Consider the following 13,246-nt stretch of genomic DNA (forward strand, 5'->3'; position numbering starts at 1 on the left):
TGCTACCTTATTAGCATAAAATTAAAGCATCTGAGTGCATAATTAACTCAAAACATTAAGGGATTCATTTTTAGAGTCCAAAGAATTCCTTAAATTAATGTATTTTAGGCAAATTTTTCTGTCACCCTGAAGAGTTCTCTTCACTGACGGTTAATACTTTGAAGTTAGACAACATAAACTAATATAAAAGCCAATACATGAACATAGCACAGAACAACAGCTGCAAAATGCTATCAGCATATTTATATTCCAAGTTCCGTTTATGTCTATAATTAAGAATATAAGCAATCATAACTCTTGCATAAGATAACAAAAAATTAAGTATACATACAAAATACAAAACCGTAACAGAGTGCTGCATGTGTTACACACAAAAAGACAGGATGATAATGCTTAGTACTACTGTAAGATATATTAAAGTTGATTCCAGCAATTGCACTATTTCATAATATAAGCAATTTCAGTCTCAAACTCTGGCAGAAACACAGTGAGTGCAACATTTCATCATCTTATTTCAAATGTACTATAGCATGATTAGGTTCATATTTTCACAGATACAGCTGAAAAAATCAAGGGACACTAGGCTTTAAATCATCCATATGCAGGGTTTATTAAACTATTTTTAAAAGAAACAACATAAACAAAGTATTTTTTCCACTATGAAGTTTCTTAAGGCTCATTACAGTACTTCTGCATATAATTCATACTAATCTCAGTGGGTTTGGTGGGTCATTCACATCAGAAGTAAGAGACAAATGATCTTATTATAGGAAAATGAGATGTAACTACAAAACCACAAAAATCAGCCTTATTCACAAAACAACCAAATCTACTTTCAGTTATTTTTAATTTATTATGTCAAGGATTTTCATATATGACTTCCTACAGTGTCTTCTCCTCCCTCTAACACCAAATAACAAATTCAGGAGTAGAGGGGGAGGAATTAATGAGACTGAATAAGTATGAAAAACAGGTAAATCCCTAATACTGATGTCCCCCATTTTTTCCCTTCTCTGGATCTTTCTTGTTTCCTTAACCCATTTTTTCTTTTGTTCACACTTAATAAGCCAAGGTATTCAAAAAGACCAATCAAACCTCAGTTTTGTCCTAAAAAACTTGATTCTTCAAGTTGTCAGTCCTATGGCAACATCTTTCCTTTTAGCCTGATTTTTAAAGGAAACTATGGTTATACATCTGTGCTGTCCGTACAGAAGTAAGCGTTATTTACACTACAAAGTCTTCCTAGAACTTTTGAATTTAAGTCACTTCAATTAAAATGAGAGATTAACAAGCTGAAAGAAACCAAGTATCTACAACTTTGATGAAAAAGTTAACAGGTGGGAAAATGCTATTCATATTTTAAAGATTTATGCAAGCAATAATCAATTTACGCACAATCAATACCAAGCACTGGGAAAGCCACCTGGGAGAACACCATCAGGAATGTATCTCTGGCAGGGAAGGCTTCATGTGTGCTACAGCTTAGAAACTAGCAAGGCCACAGGAAACAAGGCTTTACTAACCATGCTGTTTGAAGAACTATTTATAACACAATATCTACAAGAAAGCTAGCTTCTAATTTGTTAAATCATCTTTAATTTGTGGATTTCTTCTTCCTTTCAACTGAATTGTCAGATTCTGATAGTTACATACACTTCACTAACATTTTAGACACTGATATGCATTTTTTTCCCTGCATCTTATTCTTCTGTATCTGTGCATTTTGTTCTTGTGTGTGCTTCGATTCCCTTGGAAGGCAGAACATGCACCACAGGACCCATTTTGATGACTTTTGTGCCCCAGAGGCTTGTAGGCTAGCTCATCTCTTTTTACAATGAATGCAAACAAACCATCAGTTAACAGACAGCTGCAACATCCTTCCAAAAGAACAGCCTTTAAAAATATTGTTTACTTGTCTGAACAGAAGATATCCTCCTACCCTTCAAAGTAAGTGACTGTTTGATAGGGAGGAAAAGCACTTGCTTTAACAGAATCAGATTGACATCAGTTTTCATGTACTCTGCTGTCTGAACAGTACCAAGGTGATCAGATTTGTAATTCTCCTGAAGCACATCAAACCAAGCTAAAAAACTGTAGCCCTTTCCTACATTGAACTTGTGGATTTGTCCACTGTAAGCTAGTGAATAACAAATCCAACTAAGGTAAAAATCCATTGTATAAAATGCATTTTCCAACTCCTGAAACACAGAAATCATCTAGCTTCTTACAACAACTTCATTTTGGCAGGATGATGAGTAAATGATCAGGAGAGAGCTGCAACTTACCCAACTGGCACTTTTTCTTTTTAGTTGGCTGTTGCAGAATGCCAGCTCTGACCAAATAGTTGACTAAGAAGGCATCAGGCAATAAAACTCAAAAAAATATATGGGTTTATATTCAAGTGCAACTGGCAATCACTGATGGCCACAAATGGCTTTTCTAGTAGGCAGGAAAACTTTAGTAAGTCTGCATCTAATCTTGCAAGAAAGATGATCACAACAACTTACGCCTCCATTATTTTTGAAGTCACATGCAATTTGAGATCACATGAGTAGGTATGCCATTCAACCTGATTCCTAAAATCAGTGGATTTACAATGCATCTGGCAAAATCTGACAACATTCAGTTTTGCAGAGAGATACTGATTATGTTTTCTTATGCTGTACATGCATAGGCCTTTTCTTGAGTTTGATACTTGTCAGATCTGTCACACAGTATGAGGAGAGAGCCTCTGAAGCTTTTCAAAACTTTATACTGCACTGACACACAATTTTTCAACAGATATTTTACCTGAGAACAGTTTGATTCTGGAAACTGTAATTTAAAATACATGTTATTTTAATATTTTAAAGATACTTGTGTTTTGTTCTTCCTTATAAAAGCAAGAAGTCATCTTCACATACACTTAAAATGATAGAAAATTAGATTTCCTGTCTCTCAGGAAGCCATTTCAAAATAATATAGAACAGATTTGTAAAACCTGTTCAACCCAGTCTGTTTTCTACTGTGCCTGAAGTATTGTACTGATAAACATGAAAGACTCATTAAGAAGAACTTTGCTACTATCTCATTAAATTAGCATCAGTCCCTAAAATAGCATGCAGCATACATATTTTAGACACTCTTTATTAGGAAAATTACCAAACTCCTGAAAAACTTCAGAAACTTTCAAACAATCTACAACCCTTTATGCATCTGTTATCTCAAACAGTGAAACATAAAATCTTCCCAGTCTGCTTTAGCTGCTTACCGAGAATATACAAAGAAAGAGGTATGATCTCATGGTCTGAGTATGAAACAGGAAATCAGATCCTACATGATTAGCCAAACTGCACTTTCGGAACTAAACATATTGCACTGGTCTTCCCCCAGCAGAATGGAAATAAATTAGTTTATACTGAATTGATCAAATCTGTTTAATTAACACAGAATACATGAGACATTTGGCTTCTGGGATTGAGTTTTAGAGAGCAGTAAAGCACATGTTTAGCTACATGCTAAAACCAACTGAAGTAGCAAATGGCAGTGCTAAGTTACTAAGAAACTCATGACTGCAAGATTTTTATTGCTAGATAATTTATCTAGTCTTGCTACAGAATGGCTTCAGGTAAAATAAAAATCAAGGGATACACATTAATAATCCTAAGAAATAAGTATCCAATTCTCCCTAGGTAAACAGAACTTGCACAACTTGCACAATTTATAAAATTATGCATATAATTGGTAACACTATACAGATGTAAAACACAGACTACTGATAAAAAAAGAATATATAAGTTGGTCAAGGCCAGTGACCAATTCAAAGAACCCAAACAAACCTTGACAGAAGTCTTGAAAGACAGAAGACTGAAGTCTGCATATAAACTGCTCCAACAGTTTAATTGAATCAAGATATCTAAAGCTGCACAGACAGTAAAACCAGATAAAGTGTAAAAAGACATCTGTAAACTATCAAAGAAAATATTAGAATTGGCTTTAACTCAGCTTTTAATCAATTTAAATCCTCCATGTGGGTGTTTTTATGCATTTTAAAACAAAAACTAATATTCAAAAAGACACTTCTAAGTTTTTTCAGGCCCCAAGTGACATGAGCTTTTTCTTCAAATCAACCATCTAGCATTTACAGTCAATTAAATGGAGAGAATGAAAAATTAGCAGATGAACTCTTAAGGGATATTAAGTGTACGCTGTCCTCACGTATTCAAATCTGTGTTTGCTATGTTTCTTTATAGAAATATCTTCATATAATCTTACAAAGCAAAATTAATCATGCTTTCCAGCAGGCCATTATCAATAAACTCTACCATGAGAAGGAACAAAACATTGAAAAACAGGGACTGCAAAACAGAGTCTGACTAGAAGACTATGTTTTTAACATTATTTCTTCCCAATCTCTCATGCTTGCCATGCAATTATCACAATCAACATCACATTGGTTGGAAAAAGCTATTAATACATAAATGCCAAAAAATTATCAGTTCTTAATGTGCCCCCTTCTTGCAAAAGGATGACTACTACTGGTATTTTTTGCAGAAATGCTTCAACATTGTTTGCCACAAGTCCTTTCATCTTCCATCAGCATCTGCAGTCAACTACTGCTTTGGTCAAAGGTCCAGTGTTTTCTTTTAATTTTATTTAAAGAGAGGAGGGACAAACGCAGAGAAAAGAGTTTTAAGTCCTGCAGCTTCAAATTCCTTTTGTAGCTCCTCCAGTGCTGAATATTCTTTGATTTCGAATGTCTGAAACCTACATTGTGAAAGAGAAAGACATGAATATACCTAGATTTGTCAGAATGCAATTATCAATTCTGTTACTTTTCTATCCGCAACAGTACTAAATTATACCTTTTATGCTGTGACTGTATTTCTGTCTCACACAGTACACTCATCATTTTCTCTTTGCATTTCTTTCCACCTGAGTCCACATCTACCTTAGAAGTTTTCTGAAGAATCAAGTACTCCTAAAAGACAAAAAAATCCCAAAATATTACATGCCACCTAGTATTTTCAAAGTTTAGTAAAATAAAAAAGCCCATTGAAAACGTAGACTTTTTTTCAGAACATAGCAATCAAACTTTGAAAGTGCCCATCCCAAAAAGTGCATGACTGCTTCTATTAATCAGTTTTAAGTTAAGTGCATGCCTAACTGATTTAGAGAACATGATTAGAAAAGCCAAAACATTCTCCTCCAACATCACCACCAAAACCAACCTAATGCAATGGGAGGTCAAATGTACAGGCAAAAATTTCAAAGCTCAGGCATGCAGTAGCAGCACCATGTGGTTTTAAGTCAAGGAAAGAGACTGTTAGCAATGAGTTAGAAATATGTCTGTTATTAACTTCTCACCAAAAATTTTTCAACTTTCTGGGGCATTTGGGAAATACAGGAAACTGAATCTAGGCATATTAAGGTCAGGGAAAAAAGGGATACAGGGTATAATTACAGTGGGAAGCAATGCAATACAGGCCACAGGTGTACAGGTATCACTGTAGACAGAACAGAATACCTTCTTTTTTTTAAATACAGAATAAAGTTGCTGGGCCTTCCTACTCTGATAATGATCAATTTGTTTCCAAAATTGTTAATCTTAGAAAAACACACACAAAATATTCAGACATGGAGGTTTTAGTGGTAAATCAATAGAACTAGTCAACATTCATTGCTCCTGCACCTTAATGCTGCTCCTGTCACCCTGAAGAAGAATCAATATTATCTTGCCCATGAACATCAGTCTTCCAGTCAGCCTTAGATTTGAAGCCCATTTTTCCACAGTTTTCACATATTTTGCCTTTGCTCTCATGTGATCTAAATGCAAAAGGAGCATCCAGATACCATCTTCTGTTCCTTTTGACAAAGCAGTTTTTTCATTGCAAACTGTTGCTGATTGCTTAATGACATCTTTAAGATGCTGCTGTACCCAAAGAATCAGATCATGCACCATGGGTTCAGAAAGATGCTTCTTTGCTTGTTCAAGTAATTTATCTTTCACGTCCATGCATTGGGCCCTTGTAAGCTGGTCTGAGTTAACAGAAATATCCGGTAGAGTTGATGGGTAATTGACTGGTAAATGAAATAACAGCTTTAAAACTACATCTGTATCCAACACTTCTTTCACACTGATTTGAATTCTAAATGAGATTCCATGTGTTTCTGGAAAATATTAAAAAAAAAATAAACATCAATAGTTTGCTTGAAGTTGAAATACATATATATCACTAAACCATGTTATTTTCTTTAACAATTCAACACAAATAACTGCCATTTCCTCTAAAATAAAAGGAGGTGATTTTTTTTGCAGGGTGGGGGCTTGCAACCAATGGCTCAAGCTATACCTGCAGGGAATCCTGAAATGAAACACTTCCGTAGCATAGTAGAAAGAAAGTTATTAACACATTCTAAAAAGCATTCACACCTTTTGGTTCTTTCAAAGTCTAGACAAGCCAGTAATAAAGAATTGTCTCTCTCAAACACATAACTCAGCTTCTACAACTCAACAGCAAAATCAAGGACAACTGAAAATAGAGACTCTGCTGGATGGACTCAGCACTGCTCTAAGTTTGCTCCTAAAGAAATCTGTAAGACTTCTAACACCAATACTAATGCAAGGCAAACAGACTTGCACGGGGTATTTTTTAAGACAATCATTCAAAAGCAGTTCCACACTTAGGAGAGACTTGGAAAGAAAAAAGTCAGATTCTTTGTCCCCTACAACTTGCAGAAAAAATATGCTTAAATCTTTTCTGCCAACTCCTCTATAACAGTTGCACTGACATAAGGAAAACATCTCTGTTGGACACCTGACCCTAGATACCACATATATAAATATGCATGTACTCATATTAATGTATGTTTATATATCTTCATATCTGCTCAAAATATGTTGCAGGTCTACTTAAGAAAAGAATTATTTTCAGAGTGAAAAGGATACACACAGTATGCAGCAGGAAAAGCTAAAGACAACATCAACCTGATAAATCATAAAATCAAAGGTGCTTAATATGAAAGTTATGTACAGTCATTCATGAAATAAAACCTTCTTAACTGAAAGTGTCACACAAAAACAATACAAAACTTGACAAAGTGAAAAGCGGGGACAAAGACCTAACCTACTTTTGCTCCTCTGCCATGAAGTAAGAGTGTATCAATCAGATAAAAGATGATCTTCTTCAGATGTTCTCTGCTTCACCACTTTGATGCATTCTAAACACTTCACCCCTTTTCTTTCAAAAATTGCTAAAATGTCAGGTTGATTCACTCTATGAGGGCAGGAGAAGCCAGATTTGAAAGGCAGATTAGAGCAGAGCTGAGTTTCAGAGCAGGTCTTTTGAAGTGACTTGTGCTCTTCCCCCCATACCTTACCTTACCTTCCTTTACAAGGCAGTCAGTTGAATTATGTTTGATTAGTATTGCTGATCCCACTAACCAACCTCTCACAGTGCCCTCTATGATTTTATATTTCAAATCTACTAAAAAAGTGAAAGAACCTAAAAGTGACTTGGACAGATAGAAGTACTTTAGAGAGCTATCCAAGGGCTTGTTTCCAAACCTCCTTCCTGGGTCATACAAAGAACTCTCAAGGTCAGAGAAGCCACAAAGTAAAATCAGAAAACCCTCCAAGCCCAATAATCAAATCTAGCAGTACCATGAAGACCACCACCTTCAAACATCTACATCACTACCTAAGACTCAAATCCAGTGGTGAAAGCAGTAGATGCAGATCCATTGAATCCAATGAAATCACACCCAACCATGCCTGTCCTTATGGGCACCATATGTTAAAAGAGTCGCTTCCTGTCAACAGGAGTTTGTCTTCAATCCTCCAAGACCCTATCAAAGGCTCCAGACTACTTTTAGGGCAAATGCATTCCTCAGAAAAACACCAGCCTTGGAAGAGACCCTTGCAAGTGGTCAGTAGCTACAGAGGAGGACCTCAAACCTTCCCATTTCAATCTCTGTCTTCTGCTGTCCTGACAAATGTCTCCTCCTGGGCCCCAGCAGCGGTAGCTCCTCTGCCATTACGCCAGGCTCAGCACACATAACCACAGACACGGGCAGAAAAGCCTGTCCTGCGCATCCCGGGGCTGCGGTCACCCCTCTGGCCACCACAGAGGTGTCTGCACACACAAGCATTGCACCAGACAAAGTGCTGCTACCCCATGCCCTTCAGCTGCCCCCTCTCAGGGCAGCCCCACCAGGTACACAGCCAGCTGGCATCTGGCTGAACGGGATTAGCATTATTGTACTTCTCCCCATGAATCACTTTATTTTAAACTATGTCATCAAGAGATTTTAAAATGCACAGCCTATACAAATTGAAAAATACTACTCTATTGCCGGCTTAATTACAGTGACAGAAAAACATGTTACCTTTCTGATAATCCTCCTAAGATTTTTCCACTAGCTTGTCACAACAGATCTCACCACAGCTCAGAAGTAACAGAGGGATAGAGAGGCCAACCCTGCCCCTTTGACAAGAGCCTCCTGCTGCAGTGATCTTATCTTAAGCCTGCAAAAATCTCACACCTTTCCTTGTGATGAACTAATCTGAAGGAAGCAAAACAGCCTCGCATCCCAAGGTGTATCACCCTGAGCCATCGGGTAAAGCCCAGCCGTGCTCATTTACATCTGCTTCAGACTTACTTTTAAAAAGAAGAATCAGTTCAAAACCTTTGCAGGGCTACAGCATCTAAAGTTTATTTAAACCTTGCAGCATCCCTTTTCTGCACCAGCGCTGCAGACACTGGCAGAACAAAGAGCAAACCACCGGCGCCCTGCGCAACCTAGCTCCAAAGAAATATTTCCTTTGTTTGCACATGCTACAAGGGCCGAGTTGTCTTCACAGCAACACAGCAATTATTTCTGAAATAAAAGGTTGGGTATGACTGTTCTGCTGGCATTTAATGTGCTAATCAGACTAAACTCAATACATTTTAACTCGTTTTCCCCCATAGCTGCATGCTTATCAGTATATTTAGCTCTAGCATACTTCAGATTTTTTCTTATGTTCCATGTCAACCAGACAGATATCCCCCTCCTCTCCTGCCCAAAGGCATTTTATGCAACACATGCAGTCTATTTTTAAATTCAGAAAATGGCACCTACTAACGTACAAGCTTAGAATATCTAAATATACTTTTATAGCAAGCTTGGTGAACAGACCAAAAGAGAACAGATTAACAACTAAATTACGGATTTCTATCTGTAACACTAATCTTTGCAAATAGATATGTAAGGTAAAAAAGATATGCTATAATTAGTTTATTTAAATTCATCCACACATTGGTTTTGACAAAAACACATTTTGCATTCTGAATACTTCACTGTTGAATTCCAAAAAGCCAAAGTTTTTACCATACCAAGAGACCTGTAAAAGCATTCTCTTACATTCCTCAACACCATGAATCCCCAATGGCCTGCTTTTTGATCCCATGGATCTACACACAAATTACTCTTAATGTCTTAGAGATTGTATAACATAACAGTCTTCCTGGAAGTTATGTCTGTGCACCATTTGTCAATGACAATTTACATGGTTTGAAGAGATAAAGGAAATGTAAGCTAATGACTAAAGCAAAAGTTAATTGTATACTAGAGGATTCTGCAATTCCAACAAGTAAATTCCAAGAGGATGAAAAATACCAATAATCATTGTTGTAAAGAATCTTCTCAATTCCAGCAGAAAACTATGTAAATCAATCAAATATACCTGATCCTAACGTATCATGAACACAGCGTGGTTAAAGGCCCTCCAAGGTCACATAACATTAATATAAATAAAATAGCCTGTTCCTATTGTGCACTTGTGACACCTCATTTTATGTACAGGAAGGTTTCTAAACCTCTTACATTCTGGCAACTTATAAACACAAAATCATTTTTCCATATATGAAGCACAGAGAAGAATGTGCCTATATTTCTCAACAGATTTGGAGGAACAGACGTGTATATGCAATGTTCAGATACGCTCACATTTTTTAAAATTAACATCTGATAAGCCTGGATACTGTGTTTTTAAACTATGCCCAAAATTAACATTCTTGAACTTTTTCACTCAAAAATAAAGCTCAGTTGAAACATTTCATCAATCATATTTTAAAGATACAACCCTAAATACCAATTTTTTAAAAAAAAAGGCAGAATAGCATGCCTGCACTGGAGCAGGCGGTGCATCATGCATATTGAGATACAAAATTCTGGTTTTAGATTACTGTGATTAATTGTGCTCCCTGCAGACACTAATGTCTTCATCCAACCTCTCCCCTCAAGCACAGTCACCTACAACAGGAACAACTGCCCAGGACAATATCCAGATATTCTGAATATCTCCAGTGAGGGAGACTGCACAGGCTCTCTTGGCAACCTCCAGCACTCAGTTACCTGCACAGTAAAAACGTGTTTCCTTATCAATCCCAGTTCTTTAGGGCTCGATACATACATGTGCAGACAAAATCTGACACCAGACCACTACATCCATCTTTAGCAGCATTCCCCAGGACTTCACCGCAGTCCAACCTGCAGGAAGCTCTCCCTGTCCATCACTCTGCTGGGGAGCAGCCCTCTGCAACAGCTCCCAGGACACTGGGGACCTGTGATACAGAATATAGGCATATTCTGTGTGCATATGTGCATGTGTATCTCTCCCCAACAAATACATAAGAGTTGTCACATCTGTGGTAGGCACTAAGCAAAATTTACTAATTGTCTGGATCTGAACAGACACCAACACTTGCATATCCAGCCTGACAGCAGCTCCTATTATACACTGGAACTATTGAGATTCATTCTCCCTTGCTGAAGGGGCATCTTCACAGCAGTGTACAGTGCAGACTGATAAAAACCATCTCTTAATACTACGTTCTGATCAGTGGCCACCAAGACTGTTGCAAAAACCATGGAGGCGTCCAGGCTTCCAACATTCCTTGCCTACATCATCCAGCAGATGATGGGGGCAAGTACTACCAACCTGATCATTCCACCTACAGCAGACACATCAGCCTCGGTACCCCGTAAAACCTACAGCCGTACACATCTTGCTGAAGCAGGAGAACATCTGGCACGTCACAGTGCCCCGGTGGTCACCTTACCCCAGAAAAATACAGAGATGACCCAACGCTTCTCATGCACTGCAACAGCTGTACTCCTAGTCAGTCTTACCGGATAAATACCTCGTCTTCTTAACGCGTACAAGATTCACGTGCTTGTTTACCTAGAGGGCAGCCAGCCCATTCTCAGGCTGCCCCTCGCTTGCCCCCAGGGCGTGCAAGGGCCCTGAGAAGGTCCCTAACTATAACCGAGCAGGGCCCGCTGGGCTCCGTGTCCCAAGCGAGGCCGGCGGCACAGACACGCGGCGGGGCAGGGACACGCGACAAGCGGCAGCAGCGAGGGACCGAGCCCGTGCTGCCCCGGGGGCCGAGCCCCGCCGTGAGCGGCCACGGAGCGCTTCCTCCCGAGGCTCTGCCGGGCCGAGCCGCCGCGCGGGCAGCGGGAGAGCCCGGGCTGGGGGCAGAGAGCGCGGCCGCGTCACCTGAGGCCGCCAGCACCTCGCAGGCGCCCGGCTCGCAGTAGATGGCGGCGAGCGCCGACAGCTCCTCCCGCGCCAGCTCCGACATGGCCGCCAGCGCGCCGCAGCGCCCCCTGCCGGCCGCGGGGCCCGCACCATGGCCGCCAGGGGGCGCCGCCGCGCCGGCCCGCGCCACAGGGAGGAGAACAAAATGGCTGCTCTGCGGCGGCTGGGGCCCGCGCTCTGTCCCTCTGTCTGTCCCTGTCCCCAGGGGCCCGCGCTCTGTCCCTCTGTCTGTCCCTGTCCCCAGGAGCCCGCGCCCTGTCCCTCCCTCCATCCGTCCGGCCCTGTCCCGAGGAGCCCGCGCCCTGTCTCTTTGTCCCTCCCTCCCTCCGCCCCTGTCCCGAGGAGCCCGCGCCCTGTCCCTCTGTCCCTGCCCCGGGGTGCGGAGCGTTGTGCGACCATCTGACCCATAGTGAGGAAGAGCCGGCTCGGCCTCGGGCTGCACACGACCCACGGAGTTGCATTCGCACACAGCCCTGCACAAAGAGTTACTAGAATATAAAATTATGTTTCTTACAATCAACTACTGTGACTTCGCAATCCTGTTACAAGCGCTCATACCGAGGTTGTGCACTGCCAACAGTACAATTAACTCCCAGGCAAAATCATTCCGTATCTTCTGTTATTACAAAAATCACTTTAAAAAGCAAGGGCTGGGGGGGTTACTTTTCAGGAGATTATATCCTGCTACTTTTAAGCCCCTAACTTGTGTTGAAATAACAAGAACTATGAGGGGGCTTAGCAGGGGAGGAGGGAGATGCTGGGAGAGAGCAGCACTACACTTCGCAGCTGTCAGAGAGAAGGCTGTGGTGGCAATTGGCCTTAGAAGTGTCTCCATTCTATTATTAAGAACTTCCTTGCCCCGGTCTTTCCTCCTTCTCCTCTGCTACTTTGCATATTCCATTTCACATGTTTAAATAAAAAAGTCGATGTAAATGTCTTGAATTGACACTATCACTAGACATGGAGGTCCCTATGAATAAGTTACTGCACTCTGACATTTGGAAGTCATCAAATGAGACAGTATAATGTCAGCTTGATATTTTTCACTCTATGAAAAGATCAGCTTCATGTCAAAGATCTAAATTCCATCTTAATGTAATAATTTTTCTTGTATTCACAGACAACTGAAAATGCTAAATATTTAAATTTGAAACGAACTTCTACAGTTACAATCTGGCCTTCAGAGTCTATTATTATGAAATTGAAAGTCAAGATCTTATTTCCCCTCTTCCTTTTTTTTATTTCTTCAACCATTGCAGTGTTTGATAGAATATTAGCCATATTCTCTAAATGGATAGTTTCCCATCAACATGTGGCAAATAAAGTTAAAAAAGAAAAGTCTCGCTTTTTAGAGTAAGCCTATATTAAACCAGCTCCAACATCCTGTCACAAAATGATTGTGCCACCACAATCTTCCACTTTGCCTGACAAGGCAAACAGAATGCAACCTTTCATACATAGGTAAGATTAGTCTTCCCAGTGTTATTTGCAAAAGCAGTATCCTTTGCCTTCCACTCACTATAATTACAGCCTTAATTAGGTGTTGTTTCAACAACCACCAGTGAATACATATAAAATGGTGCGTTTAGACCGGTTTTTCCCTAACCTAACAAGCAAATCAGAGGAGTAGACAGACATTTGGAAAAGAGTTAATTTGGAACATCCATCTTATTCCTTTTA

At 39.8% G+C, this 13,246-nt stretch overlaps 1 protein-coding gene across 1 annotated transcript; it reads right to left on the reverse strand.

Moving 5' to 3' along the window:
- Positions 1-585: 585 nt before the first annotated feature.
- On the reverse strand, positions 586-11,634 carry RWDD3 (RWD domain containing 3). Its single transcript, XM_032118026.1, has 4 exons — positions 11,525-11,634; positions 5,672-6,150; positions 4,845-4,960; positions 586-4,746 (listed from the first exon to the last, which is right to left on the reverse strand). The coding sequence occupies exons 1-4, from the start codon at positions 11,607-11,609 to the stop codon at positions 4,632-4,634; spliced, it is 795 nt and encodes a 264-aa protein (XP_031973917.1). The 5' UTR covers positions 11,610-11,634; the 3' UTR covers positions 586-4,631.
- Between the last annotated feature and the right edge of the window lie 1,612 nt (positions 11,635-13,246).

This window comes from Corvus moneduloides, chromosome 9 (assembly GCF_009650955.1).
Source record: "Corvus moneduloides isolate bCorMon1 chromosome 9, bCorMon1.pri, whole genome shotgun sequence".
Lineage (NCBI taxonomy): Eukaryota > Metazoa > Chordata > Aves > Passeriformes > Corvidae > Corvus > Corvus moneduloides.